Genomic DNA, 21080 nt, shown 5'->3' with positions numbered 1-21080 from the left:
AATTTATAATTTTAAAAAGAGTTATGAATTTATAATAAACAAAATTAATTATGCATTTGAAAAGTATGTATGTATATATATAATTATACTATAATCACTTCAGTTTTTTTAATTATTTATAAAGAAGATTTCAATGTAAAGAGAAAAAGTTTTTGAAAATTTATTTTAAAATATTATAATTATTTATTTATTTTTTATTTATTTATCTTATATTAAGCTTATATTCATGTAATAATTCTTTACTAATATCAGTGGAATAATATTCTTTAATAACTATCATTTTAAGAAATCTTGTTTGTGTATTGATAAGATTTTTTATAAATTTTAACATTTTTCACTCTCTTAGTCTTTAATGTTTTTTTTGAGTAAATTGTAGAAATTTTTCTTAATATTTTGATTGGTATTTAAAATATGGAAGAGAGAGCTAATTAGACAATATCACTAAATTTTATCTATTTACTTATTGTTATTTTTTTGAAATTTTTATTATTAATTAGTTTATAATTTTAGATATTTGTTATGTGATTTTCTTAATATGTATTATATGATTTTTAGCTCAAAAGGTTGATTAGCTAGTTATTCCTGTCAGTTACTTTAATTGATTTTTATAAGTTGAGTTAATTTAAAAATTTCATGAAAGACTGCTTAACTATTTAATAATTAAATTGGTATGTATTTTAGATCTTTCAATAATTCTGAGCTATTTCACCTTTTTATTAAATTGGTATTTAATTGTATATTTAATTAGAATTGTTGAATTGAAATAAAAAGAAAGAAGTAAAATCAAAGAAGATAGATAACAGGAAGGAAGATATAGATAGAAAGCTTTTTTATTTATTTCGTTTTTTTTTTATTGATTAAGTGCAGGGAATTTCTTTCATTTTTAATATTTTATCTTGCCTAAAAGATTTAATAGATTAGATAAAAGTTAAAATGTACATTTACTGTTGAGAATATGTTAAATCTTTTATTTTTCAATTTAAAAGCTATCTTATTGCTTATAATTCCTAAATGCTATTAATTTATATGGTGTTTGACTTTGCTCTTATTACAAAGTCATCTACTTATTCCTCACTTTCATCATTTTCTTTGTGTCTACCTTCATTTTTTTCTTCTTCATCTACTTCTTATTCTTTTTATTCTTCTTCAACTTCTTTTTATTAAATATCTTATGCTTTTTGTTAAATTTATTCTTCTTATTCACTCTTATTGAAATCATTTTCTTTAATATCAACATCTGTTTTCGCATATTCATCATTTTAATTTTACTGATTTAATTTTTCCTCTGCCTTTTTATGTAATTATGCATTTTTTTGGTTTTTAAAGCTTTGAATAATCTCCTCATAATTATCTTCCTCCTCTGAATCCTCATCATTTTCATCAATGAAATTCTAATTACGTTGCATGTTGAGTTAATTCTTTGCTTAATGAGTAACTTTTTTATTTTTAATTTCAATGTCTGTGTTATCTCCTATATACAAATTAGAATCTCGAGTCACCAAATAATTATAATTTTTTTAAATAATATAAGGATCCTATATCTGTAACACATTATTTTAGTCATTAACTTCATTTAGCAAGTTATTGAAAAGATGATTACTCGTTTATTCATCTAAAGTTCTTGAGGAAAAAATGTCTTCATAATCCTAATATATTATTTAAACTACCTCAACTACTGTAGGATTCATCAGCAATTCTTCTAAAGCTTCTTTATATTTGTCTCCACTTGGTTTACTTCTTATTAAAGTAGGAGCAAAAATTTTTGTCAAGGCTTCCATTTTCATTAAATTAGCTTCACTATATCTGGAAACAGTTCTTAGCAAATCAATAATATGCCTTAAAACTCTAAAATTTAAAACTGGTATCTGCTCAACAATTTCGTGAACTTTTTTCTTTTTCAACTAAATGTCCTTCACTTTTATGAAATAAAATAATAAATTAAAATAAAGCATTGCTTAATATCTAATTTACTTTAACTCAACTATTTTATGATTTCATATTATTTATAAGGAATAATTGGTTCAGGCATATGACTCAGCAGTCTCTTTAAAGAAGCTATAGAAATTTAATAAAATATTTTTATTTTTATTGATTATTTGTTGATAAAAAATGTAATGAAATATTTTAAAATCAACACATAAAAATAGAAAAATTACTTGCGATGACATGAGGGTCTTCATGATTTTATATAAATTCATAATTTTTATTTAGCATTTACTTCTCCATTTCCTTAATATCATCTTCTCTAGGAGCCTTACGAAAAATACCTGGCTCTTTTATATGGTCCTCAACTTCTTTAAAATAATTTATAAACTCAATAATTATTTTAGGGATCTACTAATCGTTGAGCTCTAAATCATCAAGACCTAAGCCAAATAATTTATCTTTTTTATCATCATCTTAGCTTTTAGATTTTTAAAGTTTTTGATCTTAATTATTGAAGGTTTTAACATAATTTTATATCTTTTTATAAAAAGATACTTTAAAAAAATCGAGATCATATACATTTCTCAGCCTATATTTTAAAAATAAGTTACTTCAATAAAATTACTTTATCAAAATTATGTTTTTTTTACGATTTTAAATACTCTATTTTATTTTTGAGACAGCTTGGCGTGCTAAAAAAGTTATAAGATTTAACTAAAAAAGTAGGATTAACTATATAAAAGCTCTTAAGATTATTATAGTATTTTTCAGGAAGCTTTTTCATTACATTATACATAGTTTGAATGTAAGAGTAACTTGAAAGGTCTGTGTGGAAATAAAACAGGTAGTATTTTCTATTTTTTAATTAAAAATATTACATTAATCTAGCTTAAAGCTAAAATAAGATATTTATTATCACCAATGATGACTTTGTTTTTTTGTGTATATTTTAGAGCTTAATATCTATTTATTTATTGCTAAATATTTAGATAATCAAGTGAATTAATTGAATACTTTTAATAATAATTGATTTTAGATCTGAACGAAAAATACCTACATAGTTTTAGGTAAATTTTGAGAGTTAAAAAACTTTTAAAAATGCAAATTGCTTTTCAAGGATATTAAATAATAAATTCAGAGTACTCGAATTTTAAAAAATCGATTCCAAAAGTATTTGTTTGTTGCATTATTCACTTTTGCTCAATATTAAATATATGAAAATCATCAGTGGTTTCTATGAATCTTAAAATATTAATAACTAACTACTTACTGATCAACAAGCTCGTCTAGAAAAAAATAGAAATACCTTTTAAACTAATTATATTCTTTTTTCAAGCCAGGGTTTGGCAAATATTTCCCAAAAACAAAAATTATATTTTCATTTTAATCTGTTACTCCTATTTATTTATAATATAATTCATTAAACGCTATTGATTCCTAATACTATATATTCTAATTGTTCATCAAAAATTTACAAACAATTAATTCAATATAGCAGCTTTTTTATAATCGAATTGCTTAGATTTTACCTGCATGCACTATAACTTCATCATTCTGAAATTGCTAATTGCAAAGCTAGTATTAACCTGCTTGCTTATCGCTTAAGTAGTCTTCTAACTGCATTTATTTCTTATCAGAATTCTAAATTTTACATTCCTTCTTTTCCTCTTAATCGCTCATGTTATAGATTCTTTTCTTTGCAGGCTAAAATTATTTCTTTCAAATTGATTTTCTTTTTCAAAAAACACAAGCAAATAGCTAAATATGTAAATTGTGTGCGCTATTAGAAGCTCTTCAAAAATATTGCTTCAGTTTGTCTAGAGTTTAGAATAATTTTGCTAGGTAATTACTTTTATTGTGTGATATCACTTAAAGTTACCTGTTTTATTTTAATTTATTTTTAGATGAAATTTACTCTTAAAAGAAATATTGATAATACCTACCTTATGTACTTTCTTCCCAAATAACTAAATCTTTACTATCAGGTTGATTAAATTAATTAATAATCTTCATTCGTTCATTTATTCACATATTGAATTAGTCTTATAATCAAAAACTTAGTGAAAATTTTAATTTTCTTAAATATTCTTACAATTGAAATAAATTAAAGGTCGATCATCATTAAATCAGAATAACTATCTTTTAATCTTAGCATTTAGAATGACATTTTGAGGTAAAGGTAAATACATTCATACAAAAATAGAAAGATAGATATATATCTTAAGGTATAAGGTTATTTATTTATTCATGCCTTTTCTCTTTTTCTTCTTTTACTATTTCATCAAAAATAAATATAAAAAGGAAAAATTTAATTTTGCCTGATCAAACTCTAACTTAATAGATAAGTTATTAGATTCGATTGGCTTAAATACATTTTTTTTTTGAATACAATTAAATAAAATTATTTTTTTTATATAAAATTTAAATATTACACAATTAATTTATTTAATATCATATTATAAAAAGCTATAAAAAATATTTAAAAACTAATTAGCTTACTATTATTATAAAAATACCTAATATCTTTCTAAATAAGCAGAAGTTTGAGTCAATATATTTACTTATTTTTACACCACATAAAGAGTATCAGAAAAATGTAATCTATTATTTTTTATATATTCCAAATTATTTTAAAATTTGATTACTCACTCAAAATCCATTCTGATTCTTAAAAATTCAAAAAACAATCAGATTTATTTAACATATTTATTCAAAATAAATACAAAAAAAATAATAAATTTTTATTAATTTCTTAAAACCATAAAAATATTTTATCTCATTTAATTTAAAAGATTTATCATGCTGTTACATGTTATTAAAATCATAAATTTAGTATAAAATTTAAAAAAAAGAAAATTTATAATAAATTAAATTCTGTCATTTTTTCAAAGGAAAGGAATATTTGTGGAATATATATTTATTTAAAAAACAACAGAAAAAGTAGTTAAAATCACTTCTATGTAATATATCTTATTTTAAATCTTAAATTATACTTATTATATAAAATTTTTGTAAAATTTTATTTGATTAAAGCATAAAATTTAGTAAGATGAATAAAAATATTCATTATTATTTTATTTAAAACTATTTTCTGATTATTTATTTATGTCGACAAGTGTAATTAATTAGACTGGAGAAAACCATTTTTATTCAATATATTAAATATTTAGAATTGAGAATATTTTTACCAAAGATTTTGATTTTAAAAATAAACTAAATGAAATTTATTATATTACATCACTCTCAACTGATTATATATATCTAAAAGAGTATGCTTTTTGTTATGCATTTTATATGAAATATTTTACCTTTACAAAATTCTATAAAATAAATTAAATTTACTTTTTTAATTTAATTAGATTATTGATAAATGAAGATAAATATATTTTAGATAGTTTTTCAAAAAACCTATTAAAAACTAATAAAAAATTAACTATGTGATAAAATATTTTATTTATATTTTAACTTTTTATTGAATATTTTTTCCTTTCTTAAAAATTTTGAAAATTTTATAAATTAAAAATAAATTTTTCATAAATATTTGCTTGATACTTTATTTTTATTTTTTAAATGACATAGAATTAATTATTTAATATGCTTGGATTCTTATTTGATTACTTATAATGAGATATGGGAAACCTCAAATATAAAAAATATATATTTTACTCTACTTATCAAACTTTTAAATAGACTTCAAACATCTTTTTCTATTTTATTTAGTGGTATTTGCATTTTATATGTTTTTTTTTTAATTTCTTAAGAATGTTTATTTTCAAAAATCTTCTTCTTTCTTAACCTTGATTTTAGGAATGTGCTTATATTTAATATCCTAACCACCAGCGTTAATGACATCAATTTCTTCTTATGTCATTATTCTTCTAACGAAAGTGCTCTTAGTGTGCTTGAAATCTAAATTATAATTAATAGAGTTAATATTTTTAAATTCTACTTAGATAAAATAAAGATATTTTTCTCATTTAGATACTTTGATGGAATTAAATAGTAAAATATGTTAATAGTTTATGATAAAGCTTCTCTTTCTTAAGTTTGATAAATTTCTAATGAGTTTTAGGTTTTACAAATATTTGAATGGCAATAATATTAAGATTACCTGATAAACTGTATTTAAAAACTGGAGCTGCTTATTAATTTCCTAATTCAAGTAATGATCTCTTTCCTAAAAACTTAATACGAGGAGAATAAGGACTCAAGGGAGTATAAAAGTATCTAGCTTATTATATAAGAGACTTTGTGATTCTTTCCATTTTATTTATCTATTTGCTGTGAAATTTGATTGCACAATTATTTTATAAGTCTTTATTTAATTGATTAATTTTATTTATTTTATTCTTTGATTTTCTTTAGAAAATTGATATACATATAATTCCATTCTATGCAAATTACATACATAAATTATTTATTTATTGTCTTCAAAGAAATTCTTTGGAAAATAATCAAAGATTCTCCTAAGTGACATATTAACAGTTTTTATTAAGTCATTATGTCATGCACAATAAGTATCGATGATATGACAATTTTTTATATGAAATACTTTAAACAAAATCTTAACAAGATTTTTGCTTATTTTAATATAATTCAATGTATCAGTGACTAGGATTATTACATTAGTTTACATTTATCTTAAAAATAATCTGATTATTAATGAGAAGCTAATTCTAAAGCTCATTATTAAAAAGGTTCATACTTAATCCTACCTTTATTAAAGTATGATTTTAGTAAATATAAAGCAGTAATTAATACTAAATCTTAGATGATAACAAAATTAAAACATTTGAATTTTCGAATAATAAAATAATATAAATTTAAGAGTCTTTTTTTAAAAAAATAGACAGATGCTAAGGTTTATCTAAATATCATTACAAAGATAAATCTAATTGCTTATTGTAATATCAATCTTATAACCAATCATTTTTAATTTTAAGCTGTGATTTCGTTATTCTAAATGCTACTAACTTACCTATAACAAAATCAAATAATATAAAAATTAATATATTTATTTCAACTTTTTAGACTTAAATCAGAGTGCATTCATAGTTGAATATAAATATATATATTATAACTTTACAAAATCTTAAAAAAGAATTTAATAATAGTCTTATCAAAATAATTTAATAAGATCACTTTTTTACAAAACAATATTTAAAATAAAGATTTTTAAATGGGTCTTATGTTTGAAAAAACTGTTAAAAAATAGACAAATTAAGCTAGCACAATGTAAGAAGATGAGACATTAAATAATTAAGTTGCGCAAGACAACAAAATTTATATGGTTATAGCATTTATAAAGAAAAACTATATAAAAATATGTGTAGCTGTGTTAATCATAATTTCAATTATTTTAGTTTTAAGTTTTGTTGGTAATGAGCTAAAATCTTATTTAGTAGAAAAACTTGATTAGTATAAAGATCTATCTTTGACAGGATTTATTTTCCTTACAACATTAGGAACAATCATGGTTTTGATCGGTGCACCAATCCTTTTTTTTGAACTTTCTCTGGGGTGTATATTAAATAAGTACATATTTGCAGTTTTAATTGCTGCTTTTTCGAAACTATTAGGGATATTTATAAGCTATTAGATAACTCAAAAGTTACTTATGAATTATATTTTAAGAAAATTTGGAAATAATCTTTATCTTAAACTTCTTAGGAAGATGAGTAAAAACTAACCTGCTAAAGCTGTAGGAATGCTTGCTATTATTTAAATACCAATGCTCATAAAGAATTATAGTCTACCCCTTTTTGAAGTACATGTCTAATATATAATATTAGTCTTTTGTAGTATTTAAGTACTTCAATCGTTTTTATTTTGTTTTATAGGCTCTACTTTCACCCCATCTTAATCATAAAATATTGATAGCTAAAACAGCATTGCTAAAGATGTTCTTACTTATATATCATATGCATTTACAATTGTTGCATTCTATATTATCTACAAAGAAACTTAAAAATTAAAATAATAGTCAGAAATAGAAAACTAAGATGAAGTTGATAATGATATTTATGATAAAGATTTAGAATTGCAGTAAAAAATATCATATACAAATACATAATAACTATAGCAAAAACATTAAATAAAACTAGTTTATCCTAATACTAATCAAGACGAATGAAAAATAAACAAATAAATAAATAAAATATATAAATCATAATTAAAATAAACAAAATTAAGAAAAAAAGATAAATTTTTAAAAAGAGACCAAACCAAATAAACAAAATTAGTTAATATAATATATTCATTTATGAAATATAAAATACTTACAGAAAATATAATACAATTTGCCATCTAATTGTAGATTTTATACTTTTTCTAATCATACACCAAAAATATTATTTTAAAAATTTATTTTTATATTTATTTGTAATTAAATATAAATAAATAAATTATTAATTAGCACACCCTATAAAAATAATTAATTTTATATCAAAATATTTTTTATAAAATTTTTATTTTAAATAAAATTAAGTTTTTAAAATAACTGAAATTGCCAAATTTTTAGCCCTGCATTATATAAAAGTAGCAATAATTAAATTTATTCAATGAATAAATAACTATGATGCAACCCTCTTGTTTATCAAATCAACAATTTTAACTATTCATATTATCTAGGAAATATATTTTTATAGATAAATTATCAATTATCATTTTAAAATATTATCAATATGATTAATACATATTTGTAAAAGAAAATTACTTTTGTTTTTTGATAATTCTTTAATATTCTGAATTTAACTATTTATTTTTTTATTTTAAAAAACCATCAGCTATTGCTGTATTACTTTTTTTTGATAAATAAAAAAAAAAAATTCATTATTAAACTATATAGATTATAAATAAAAAAGCTCTCCTTAATTATTCCCTAATTTATAACATCAATATAATAAAAATAGTAGGAGATTCTTCTAATAATAAATGCCATAATCGATACTTATTTAAATGAAAATAGTTTTTTTTTTATTAGCATAATTTCTCAAAATATTTGCTTTGAACTATCAAAATAATATTAACTTTGTCTATTCCTAGATAAATGTAACAAGCTTTGAGATTAGTGATTAATTAAGTGCATATACATAAATCAGGGTAGCAAAGAATGCAAATTTAGTGTTTGTATCTTCAGGAATGGAAGGTATTCTTATAATAAATTCTCTTAATAACAAATTAGTCCTAAGATAAACATTTAATTAGTATATTAATACATTGGATGTTACTTAAGATGGTAAATATATTTTTACAAGCTTAAATTCCTCTCTAACAATAATGTCGTTTGAAAGTAGAACTTAGCTATAAATATTAAGATCACTAAATTTTCCAACGAACATAACAGACATCGTTATAGACAATAATGAATTAAGAGTTTATGCTGTAGGTGTAGGAGGTTTTATAGTAGCATATGATATACAAAATAAATCAAATATTTAATAAGTAGGCATTCTTAATACTTAATCAGTAACAGCTCACTCTGTTTTTGTTTCCCCTGATGATAATTGGCTTTTTATAGCAAATGATTAAAAAGGCCTTTTCATCTTAAAGATCATTATTAATTAATAGCAAAATCCTTCTTAAATTTAAAAATAAGACTAATACTAATTGAATTTTCACTTAAAAGCGTACGGATTAAGTTATTGGAAGATAGTAGATGTGGTTATTACTGATTCTATGGATTATATTTATTGTATAGATAACTGGTATGGAATTTTTATTTATGAATTTTCTAATTTAGTCAATTCTGTTTCCTCAGAAATACCTTAGGAAATTTAATTCATAAATATTTGGCCCTTTACCAAAATAAATCCTTCAACTTACTGCTTAACTCTTTTGTAAAATAGCAGATATTTGGCAGTTGGTGTTAGGTCTTAAGGTGTTTTTATATTTGACATCTAAAATAAAATGTTACCAGTTATATACCAACAAATTTCTGTTTAATAAAACTCATTCTCAATTGCTGTTTCGAAGGATGAAAATTATTTATACTACTCAAATGCAAATTCCCTTTTGGTATTTGAGAAAGTTAAACCAAATTTAAATCTGAATTTCCCAAATTTATTTAATGTTCAGTAATCTCTTTTTATTTAAATATCATCAGCATACTACAAATGGCGATGTTACTGTAAAGATTTCGATGGTTAAAGCTATTTTTTTGGAGCTTTTGACTAAGAAGGATTATTTATATACAATGTCACAGATCCATACAATTTCAAGCCAATTTATAAAAATAAATTTAATAACTCATTAGTTGATTCTATAGCGTTTGCTAGCAATTTCAAATACATGCTGCTTCCAATATAAGAAAATAACACTTCAATTATTGCTTATGATATTTCTGTTTTAGATAACCCATAAGAAGCTTTTAGATTGACAATGGATCAATTAAATCATGATGAGGATATTTTTATAACTAAAGATGAAACTTTAATTGCATTGAGCTTTGACGATGGAGTACTTCTGATATAGTATGATTTATCAGAACTTCAGCTTCTCGATTATTGGAAAAAATTTGGTTATATGATTGGAGAGAATGCTGGTGTTATGATAACAAATGATAATTAATTTCTTATAGGCTGCGTAAGAGGATATGGTTACTATGTTTTGAGCATTCATTTATAAAATAAATAAAATGTATTAGTGTGGGAATACACTTTACAAACTTTTGGTGGAGAAGGAATAATTCCTTCTAAGTATTACAACAACTATGCGTATATCTATGATGGATTTAGAGGAGTAGGAGTAATTGACACAACTGCTCTACCAATAATTAAAGTCATTAGCAGAGTTTAGTTGTAGGGGTGGTCTAATCTAATTGTACCTATTTTAAATGAAGATTTCTTATTAGTAGCATAAATTGAATCTGGAATGATTTCATTGATTGACTCAAAGAATAAAACTAATATGATTCTTATATCTTAGCTTTAGTATCAAAGTTAAACAGCACAATCTCTATGTACCACTGAAGATTATTCATATTTATTTGTGAACAATAACCTTGGCACTTTGGTAATTCCTCTATAAAGTTAAATAATTATTCATACTTAGTTTTAGCAAATTACTAAAGATTAAAATGGGGTTAACACTTATTAATAACTCGAAAGCAATTCATTTTATGTAGGTTAATTTATATAAATGAGCTTCCTTATTTTATTTCCTAAAGAAGGCACTTAAATAATAGGATTTTAATATTATCAGAACGAATTGATTTACGATACGCCTTAATGGATATCATTTGACATTTTAAGCTAGTAAATTACATTAGCATTAGATAAATAAGCATTAGGAGCGTTGCATCAAAATAAAAATGTCAATATAATCTTGCTTAAATTGGCTATTCCTCTTCAAAAATCTTCATTTATATTCAATTTAGATGATGGGTCATCTACATCTTTAGAAGACTCATCCACTATATATAGTATATTAAAGCAGCAATAACTTATTACAAATGATAATTTTGTTTCAGATAACTTTGATTATACTATGGATTTACAGATTAGCTTGAATGGCATCCTCTTATCTGATAAACTGTAGAAAGCAATAAGGCTTTAACTGTAAAATAGTATATATATAAATTAAATATAGTTTTTTGTGTCTTCTTCGCTTATATTAGATCTAGAAGATTCAATTTAACCCATTAAATCTCTTAGCCAATAGCTAGAAATTGTGTTTTCAGTAGATTCAGGACAGGGAAAGTTTATTTTAAATAATTATGAAGGAGTGATAGCTTCATTTTCTTAAAATTAGGAATAACTACAAATATAAGGATCATTAGGTAGTATCAACAAGCTTTTATTGAGCAAAATTATATTCTTTTCATAAAAAGATATGAATGGAATAGATGTTAGTATTTAAATTTTAGATTCTTTAAATTATCCCATAACTTAAGTTGTTAAAGCAGCAAAATGTAAGGTACTAAAATAAAAATACTAAATTAGAAATAATTAATAGGATGGTCTATAAGCTCAGTTTAATAAAAAATATTCAGATGGAATAATTAACATTTCAGAACTTTTTTAAATTGATTTCTCGTCTGATACCTTTATAGATTAAGATTCTACTTCAATTACTTATGATGGTTTTATTGTTAGCGAAAGTGGTGTCTAAAATTAAATATAGTTTTCAACATGGATTTAATTTAAAGAAAATAGTGGATAAATTTCTATATAAGGAACTCCTGGTTCTTCACTTTTATATTAAAAATTTAGGATAAGAATAATAGCTGATGATGGATACACTTAAGCAACTGATGAATTTGTTATTAAAATTTACGGTATTCCATTTACAATAGTGATAAGTATCCTTATTTAAATTTTAGGACCTTTAGTTGCAATTATAAAAATATATACTTATAGGTTTTTTATACTCAACTTTTTCTACAAAAATAAAGTGACTTTTTCAAATGAAACAGTGAAATGTGGTGAGATTTATAGCAAAAGATTCATAATTATGGGGGATAATATGGCCAAGTGCTTAAATTTATTTAAAGGGTTTATTATTTAATACAACAAAATCGCTAAACCAAACTAAGGGATATAGAAGTTAAACTAATAGCGAAGTTCTAATTCTGAAAGTTTTATTTCAATTACTAAGTAAAATAAAATGATAGATGCTGAAAAAGAATATGATGATAATTAATAACACTAATAATAACATTTATCATAAAATTAATTAAAATAGGATAATCTACTTTTAAAAATTCAGAGAATTTTAAATCAAGAAAATAATAAAACTAAGCAAATACAAAAAATTTAATCATAGTAAATAATAGAAAAATAATTTTCTAAATTAGATTCTAAATTCATAGACGCAATAGATGGTAGCATAAAATGTTAAATTATTATTAGTTATATTAAATAATCAAATCCATAATTCAGTATTTCTGGAAAAGATTACTCGATTAAGTCTTTTGATTTAGATTTTAAGAATAAAAATTCATTTATTTATAAAGGAATAGAAGCATTGTCAGCTCGTTTCTTTTTGAAAAAAGATAACTTATCACATTTAGTATACTAACATCTGAAAAGATAATCGCTAAAATAGGGCAATTACAATTTTAATGACTGGTATAAATAATATGTATAAATTTAGTATGATGATAATAATAAAGATTGCTTTGGAAAATAAATTCCATTTCCTAATCTTACTTTAAAAACAACAGCTATTGATTATGTTTTATAATCAATTTAAAAAAACATAAATTCTAACAATAGTAAATAATATGGCATAAATTTAAGATTAATATAGTCAGTTTTGTTTGCTGATACACTTGGACTTGTAGGGTTTCTACCTTAAAAATTATCTCCATGTATAGGAGAATCTATACATCTACATTCTTACTAAATCCATGGGATATAAGCTTACTAAGAAATCCTACATGGTCGCTGTTTAAATTTAAAGAAACTGTTAAAAATAAACTATAATTAATATGGAACTTCTAAAAATAGAAGTCTTCCGAACTGGCTAGAAATGGAGCATAAAAGCAATACTATTGAACTAATTGGTATGCCTATGTCCTAAGACACTGAAGATATCCAAATAAGAGTTACAGATTCAAATAATTTTGTCATTAAACAATTTACTCTATCTATAATATAATCTGATTCTTTGATTTAAAGTAAATAAACTAATGATTTAGATACAACACTTAATAGGTAAGATACTCCAAACATAAATAAACCAGAATATCTCGATATCCCTACTAGGTACTATAGCAGAAGTTTTACAAAAAAAGTAACTAAATTAGATAAAATTAACAATTTAAGATCCCAGTAAAATATTTAATTTCAAGTAGACAAAGTAATAACTGAAGAAAATTCTAAATACTTTATTGATTAAATAGTATATGATAATAGTAATATGTAAACAACAAGAGAAGCTAAAAAAAGTATATTTTGTTTTGATAAAAGTATAAACTAAAAGTCTTTAGATTCATAAGACCTAATAACGTTATATTCTCCTAAATTAAGCTAGAAAAATTTCCTAAAGAATGAATTAAGCTCTAATATAGATAAATCTAGTATACATTTAAATTAAATTACACAAAATAAATCAAGATAATTTTAAATCTCACAGCTCTAAAAAATAGAAGATTAAATTAATTCATCAGGCTCATGTGATGATTAAGAGATAAATTTTTCGAATGAAGACTTTAATAAAAACAATGTTTTTAAATAAGACTATTTTACTCCAAAAAAAAAAAAAAAATTTAATTTTAAAAATGAAAAAAATTAAACTAATTTAACGCAGTGAATTAAATTTAAAATTTACTTGTTAGTATTTTTAATTAATTTGTAAAAAACATAATTTTGCTTAGAAAATTTTTTTAAATATAAATATTTAGAGTTTAAAATTTTTATGAAAGTAAGTAATTAAATTAAGCTTGTATTTATGTGTAAATAATACAAATTTTTTAAATTAAATCACATTATGTTTTTAAAATTAATTTTAATTTTAACTTAAAGAAATAAAATACTTAAATTTCAAAAAATATTTTATATTTATATCTAAAGGATAATTGAATATAATTAATTTATAAATTAATATTTTACTGAATTTTATTTAAAATTAGAAAGCTGTACTTAACATGATAACTTAATTATTTTGTATTATGTCAAAATATATGATTGGAAAAACCTTTCAAAAAAAAATATTTTTTTAATTATATTTTACTTAATTATTTTAATTTTTAAAATAGTAATTATTCATAGTAATCAATAGTTTAATATTATCAAAATTTACCAATATTTGTGCTATTTATATTATATTTTATAATTATTTAATATTTAATTATTATACAAATAAAAAAATAAAAATTTAGAGCAAAAAAATAATATTTTTAAAAAAAATGTACCTACTTAATAATTTTAATAATTATAAATATTTTAATTTAACTATATTATAATAAAAATACTGTGTCATATTCATATTTTGATTTAGCAAAGGATGCATTAATTAATATGTAATATGAAAAAATAATGATGAAATTTTAAAATATAAAATTTAATTTTAAAAATAGTTTTGAAATATACACCTAAAATCACAAATTTTCATATTTGGAAGCATATTATGATAGCATGTTTGTTTAAAATAAAATAATAAAATTAATCAAATTTCCTCTATACTGTTTAAATTCAAAGAAAAATTAAAATTTCTAAGTAGCGCTATGTACGAAAATTAAAATGAAGGAATTTGACTATTACTATCTTGACAAATTTTTTAAATAATTAAAATTTATTTAATTTTTTCTCGCAATTTGATTGGTTTGTCAAATTTATTTGTTATTTTGTATCAAAAAGGAAACAAACAAGTATAAAAAAAGATTAAATTTATGATTAAAAGAAATATTATAATAATATAACAAACATAAAATTATTCAAGCTTATTATAGAGAATACAATACCCATCTAATGCAACTTAAATATATTAAAATTTTGATTGAAATATTTTTTAGCTACTTTATATTGAGCAAAAATATTTCAAAAGTAAGCGCACTTATGTTATAACAAGATATGCATTTTGTTTATTCCTAGACCTATGTTTAAAAATTCGATATCACTAATCCGGATGGTGCTTATACTAAAATACAAACAGCAAAAAATGCTAATTTGGTATTTGTATCTGCGGGGTAGGAAGGAATTCTTGTAATTGATACAAAAACAAACTAAGATCTTGCAAGAGTTAGTTTTAATGTTTATGTAAATACTTTAGAAGTCACTTCAGATGGAAATTTTGTATTTCTTAGTTTCAATAACACAGTTAATATTGCTTCTTTCGAAAGTAGAACTTCTTTGTAATTTTTGAGCTAATAAAATTTCCCCACTAATATAACAGATATGGTATTAGATAATTAAGAAAAAATATTGTATGCTGTAGGTGTTGATGGCTATGTTGCTGCATATGACGTATAAAATAAATATAAAATGAATCAGCTATGCGTCTTTAATACTAATTCAGTTACTGTTCATAGAATTAGAATTTCACTAGATAATAATTGGCTAATATTGGCAAATGACTAAGTAGGACTTTAAATTTTTAAAATAATAATTACAAATAGCACAAATGAGAATTAATAATAAACTCTTAATATTACACTTGCAGCATAAGCTGCTGCTTTATGGAAAATAGTTGATGCTGTGATTACAGATTAAATGGATTATATTTATTCTATTGATAACTGGTATGGAATTTTTATTAGCAAATTCGATAGTATACTTAATGCTGATTAATCTTAGTATCCTATTCAAATAGATAATATTAATTTTTGGCCATTTTTAACTTATGTCCCTTCAACTTTTTGCTTAAGTTTGATTTAAAAAAGTGACTATTTAACAGTTGGACTAAGATCTTAAGGTATTTTTATATTTAACATTTAAAACAGAGAAATTCCTACTCTTTATCAAATTATACCAGTGCCCTCTAATTCGTTTTCTATCGCTGCATCTGTAAATGAAGATTATATTTATTATTCAAATGCAGAGAGCATATATGTTTTCTAATAAGTCTCTTTAAATTTAAATGACAATTATCCTAATTTGTTTAATTTGCAGTAGTCTATTTTTGGATAAACTTCATAAGCATATTATAAATGGAGGTGCTCAATAAGATAAATTGGGTAGCATTCTTACTTTTTTGGCGCAATTGATTTGTATGGATTTATCATTTTGAATGTTACAGATCCATATAGATATTAATAATTATATACTTACTAATATCAATCATCAATTATTGACTCAATCGCACTTTCTTAAGATTCTTAATACTTATTTGTACCAATTTAAGAAAACAACACATCTATAATAGTTTATGATGTCTCTGATGTCATTAATCCACAAGAGGTTTTTCGTTTAAAAATGTAATAGACAAATCATGATGAAGGTATATTTATATCAAAAAATCAAAAATTTATTGCCCTGACATTTGATGATGGAGCTTTGCTTATAGATTCATCTAATCTACCTTAATTATATCTTCTCGAATATTGGAAAAAGTTTAGTTATATGATAGGAGAATGCTCATCAGTTATAGTTACAAACGATAATAAATTTTTAGTTGGAGCCATAAGAAGTTATGGGTATTTTTCATTAAGTATTAACCTAAATAACACATCTAATATTTTGACATTTTAATACACGTTAAAGACTTTAGGAGGAGAAGGCTTAATACCTTCTATGTACGATGATAGATTCTTGTATATTTTTGATGGTTCTAGAGGTATCGGAGTTATTGATGCTACGCAGCTACCAGCTTTGGTTGTAATTAGTAGGTTAGCTTTAAATGGTTGGTCTAACTTAATTGTTCCAATCTAATAAGATAAATATTTTTTAGTAGCTTAAAACGAACAAGGAATGGTATCTCTTGTTGATGCTAATGACAAATCTAATTTGTTTTTAATTTCTTAATTTTTAAAAAACGGTCAATCAGCTTAGTCTATATGCTTATCTATAGATCAACAATAAATGTTTGTTAATAATAACTTAGGTACATTAATCATGCCTCTTTAAAGCTAAATTAGATTACATTCAGAGTTTTAGATGGTATCAGTAAATAGCAGTGGATATACAAATTACACAAGATATAGCAGTAATCAGTTCCAAGTTGGTCAACAAATTAAAATGACTTTTGTTATGATTTATCCCATAGAAGGAGCTTAAATCGTAGGAGCCTAATACTATTTAAATTACATAGTCTAAGATCTTCCATCTTGGATTTAGTTTGATCCTGTAAATTAAAATATCTTTATGACAATAGATAAATAAGCACTTGGCACTTCATTTAACGGAACTAATTTAAATATGATTCTACTCAAAACTTCTATACCAATTAATTAAGACTATTTCATATTTGATCTAGATGATGGCTCTTCTACATCTGAAGAAGATTCAATAGCAATTTACAACACCTTAAGGTAGTAGGAAATTATTTCAAGCAATGGTTATTTATCTAGCAACTTTGATTATACCATAGATATGAGTATATCAATAAATGGAACAATACTATCTTCATCTCTAGAGAGTGTTATAAGAGAAAAGCTACAAAGAAGTGTATTCGTAAACTAAATTTCATTCTATGTAAGATCGTCTCTCCAACTAAATTTAACTAACTCTGTTGGTCCCCTATAAAGTCTGTCTTAAAGTATTCAGGTATCATTATAAGTAAATGAATAATAAGGTAAATTTGTTTTAAGTAATTACTAAGGAATCATTCTCTCAAGTTCAAATTCGCAAAATTAAATAATTTTAAAAGGTAATCTATAAAGTTTAAATCATGCTCTTTTATAGCAAATTATATTTTTTCCTCTTACTGATCCATCTAAGATATAGGTTACTATAACACTTTCAGATGATATAAATTACTCTTAGTAATAAACTTATATAGTTTCAGAGTGCCCCATAATTAGATAAAAGAAAAAACTCTAAAGTAACACAAATACAACATTACAATAGCAATTTAATCAAAAGTTTGTTGATGGCATAATAAGTATATAGTAGCTATTTTCTATTGATTTTGAGATTAGCTCTTTTTTAGATGAAGAGAGCTCATAAATCTAGTATAAGGCATATTTTGTAAATGATGATTCTTTAAAAGAAATTTAATCTGAATCATGGCTTTAGTTTAGAGTAAGTGCAGGTTTCTTTTCTTTTTAAGGTACTCCAAGCTCCTCTCAATTATACCAAGTAGTTCGAGTCAGAGTTTTAGCAGATGATGGATATTCTTCAGCTTATGATGACTTTGCTATTACCATAAAGGATATACCTTTTACTTATGTTTTAAATATTCTTCTTTAAGTGCTAGGTCCATTATTTGCTCTTTTAAAATTATACTATTCTAGATATTTATTTCTTAATTGCGTATATAAAAGTAAAGTAACTTTTTCTCAAGAAAATGTTTCAGTAGGTAAACTTTACATTAAAAAATTTATACTCATGGGTGATGATATGAAAAAATGTATAAATCTTTTTTAGGGATTTATATAAGAAGAGAATAAAAAAATAAAGGAAAATGCTCTTAGTAAAAGTAAATTAAGTAAAAAAGCTTCATTTTCTTAATCTAAAATTATTTCTTCTTAAATGAATACCAGCTCAGAATTCTAAAAAAAGTCAATAATTGATTAAGATAAAGTGAATCGCCTTGACAATAAAGAGCAAAAACCTTCTAATTATTCATATTTATTGAAAAAGTATACAAGAGCTATTTCAGAATAACTTGAAAAGGCTAGTTTTAACTTGAATTTAAAGTAACCATCATTTTCAGATGATTAAATAATGTAAAATTAGTCAAGCGAAATTAAAATGGAAAGTATTTTACAATAAATAAATAAATCTCAGATTTCATTTAAATTAGGAGGAAAAAAATATTCACCAGAATCATTTAAATTAGATTTCAAGAATACAGACTCCAGGATATACAAAGGTTTAGAATCATTGGCAGGAAGATATTTTTTGAAAAAGGATTAAAATTCTTATAATGTATATAAATATTTGAAGCTTTATTCTATGGAATACTCAATATATAATAAGAATGATTGGTATAAACAGTGGGTGAGTGTTTTTCCAAATTAAAAAAAAGATATTTATGGAATTCAAGTACCTTTTCCATCTTTAAGTCTTCAGGAGCAAGCAATAAACTTAGCCTTGCAAAAATTAAATTCAAAAGTGACTATTTCAATATCATCAGCATCACAATTTGGGATTAATTTTAATTTAATTAAAACAGTTCTTTATTCTGATGCTCTTGGCTTAGTTGATTACATTCCTAATTCATTTAATCCTTGTATAGGAATATCAATCCATCTCCATTCATATCAAATAAAAGCAGTCTAATCCTATAAGTAGGTTACTCATAGTAGGCTTTCTTATGTAAGAAAATTACTAAACATGGAGTATAGTGAGTATGGTACTTCTAAAAACAGGAGCCTGCCTAACTGGCTAGAATTAGAGCATAATAATGGGGTTATTCAGTTAATAGGAATACCTATGTCATAAGATGCGGAAAAAATACTATTAAGAGTAATTAATTCTAATGATTTTGTAGTACAATAATTCTCTCTATGCATTGATTAACAGGATGATTAAAATAAAATCCAACCTCAAAATACACTTCATGAAACTTTCAATTTAGATAATGATGATTCAAATAATTAAAAATCTGAAATTATTAAAAAATTCTCAATTTATAGTAGAATTTCAGAAAAATCTGGATTTCATAAATAATAGTTGTAACTTATAAATAGTAAATAAATGAGTGAATCACCAATTAACCAACTTTCATATCTATCAAGTTTACCTATTGATTGTAAGGAAGAATCTTTAGTTTATTTAAATAGCTATTAATTAACAGATTTAAAAAATTAAAATACTAGAAAAAGTAATTTTTCATAAGATTAAAAACTTTATGAAAATAAAAAATGTACCTCTAATATTACATAAAGCGTAAATAGTAAATAAAAAGCTTAACTATAAGCTATACTTAGTGATTCAGATAAAAATGAAGCAGCTTTTCCTTCAAATGTATAGAATGTTGAAAATTAGAGCCCATAATCAAATAATGAAAACAAAAATCATATCTAATTTTCAAGCAGCATTGATTTGGATTCATAAAGTGAAGATATACAAGTTTCAGATGTTCCTCAATTCTAATAATAACAAATAAATAATAAATAGAAGTATATGTATAAAAATCTATAAAAAAATAAAATATATGAAGAGCATTAGTGAATTTTGAATTCGTAAATTATATTTTATTGTAAATATTAAATTTTTTTTAGTAATTTAACATTTGCATTATTTTTTTTGTTGAATTGATAAAAATATTTTTAATAATTAAAATAAGTATACTGTTGTTTCTCAAATATTAAATCTCTGTTTCAATAATCCTATCAATATCAAAATATCTTAAAAAAATAAATAAAATCAAAAAATAACAAATTAAATTCTCTCAATACCCTCCTTAAAACATTTATGTATAACACTTAATTACCAATTTAAACTAATTTTTATATTTTATAAAAAAATTAGAGATAGTTGTAATAAAGTAATAGATAGAAGAATTTAATTATTGAGTTATCTTAATAATTTATATTGAATAATTGAGATTAGAGTAAATCTCAAAAAATTAATTAATATTTAGTTGATTTTTAATCAATTTTTATA

The 21080-nt window shown here is 22.6% G+C and overlaps 5 protein-coding genes across 5 annotated transcripts; 3 read left to right on the top strand and 2 right to left on the bottom strand. All coding sequences in view use genetic code 6, as the record gives it.

The window, feature by feature from the left end:
* Positions 1-974: 974 nt before the first annotated feature.
* Positions 975-3606, bottom strand: TTHERM_00058870 (RhoGAP domain protein; the record flags this gene model as incomplete). Its single annotated transcript, XM_001007620.3, has 6 exons — positions 975-1915; positions 1972-2055; positions 2157-2515; positions 2577-2780; positions 3197-3323; positions 3456-3606. The coding sequence occupies 6 exons, from the start codon at positions 3604-3606 to the stop codon at positions 975-977; spliced, it is 1866 nt and encodes a 621-aa protein (XP_001007620.2).
* Positions 3607-5698: 2092 nt separating this feature from the next.
* Positions 5699-6314, bottom strand: TTHERM_00058880 (hypothetical protein; the record flags this gene model as incomplete). Its single annotated transcript, XM_001007621.3, has 2 exons — positions 6038-6314; positions 5699-5835 (listed from the first exon to the last, which is right to left on the bottom strand). The coding sequence occupies exons 1-2, from the start codon at positions 6189-6191 to the stop codon at positions 5699-5701; spliced, it is 291 nt and encodes a 96-aa protein (XP_001007621.2). The 5' UTR covers positions 6192-6314.
* A 791-nt stretch (positions 6315-7105) lies between these two features.
* TTHERM_00058890 (transmembrane protein, putative) lies at positions 7106-8059 on the top strand (the record flags this gene model as incomplete). Its single annotated transcript, XM_001007622.2, has 1 exon — positions 7106-8059. One exon carries the CDS (start codon positions 7106-7108, stop codon positions 8057-8059), a length of 954 nt encoding a protein of 317 aa, XP_001007622.2.
* A 1145-nt stretch (positions 8060-9204) lies between these two features.
* Positions 9205-13832, top strand: TTHERM_000058889 (calpain family cysteine protease; the record flags this gene model as incomplete). Its single annotated transcript, XM_012795513.1, has 2 exons — positions 9205-13662; positions 13785-13832. The coding sequence occupies 2 exons, from the start codon at positions 9205-9207 to the stop codon at positions 13830-13832; spliced, it is 4506 nt and encodes a 1501-aa protein (XP_012650967.1).
* Positions 13833-15425: 1593 nt separating this feature from the next.
* Positions 15426-20645, top strand: TTHERM_000058888 (calpain family cysteine protease; the record flags this gene model as incomplete). Its single annotated transcript, XM_012795512.1, has 1 exon — positions 15426-20645. The coding sequence occupies one exon, from the start codon at positions 15426-15428 to the stop codon at positions 20643-20645; it is 5220 nt and encodes a 1739-aa protein (XP_012650966.1).
* Positions 20646-21080: the final 435 nt, after the last annotated feature.

This window comes from Tetrahymena thermophila (assembly GCF_000189635.1).
Source record: "Tetrahymena thermophila SB210 genomic scaffold scf_8254811, whole genome shotgun sequence".
NCBI lineage: Eukaryota > Ciliophora > Oligohymenophorea > Hymenostomatida > Tetrahymenidae > Tetrahymena > Tetrahymena thermophila.
This window is presented reverse-complemented; position numbering and strand designations above follow the sequence as displayed.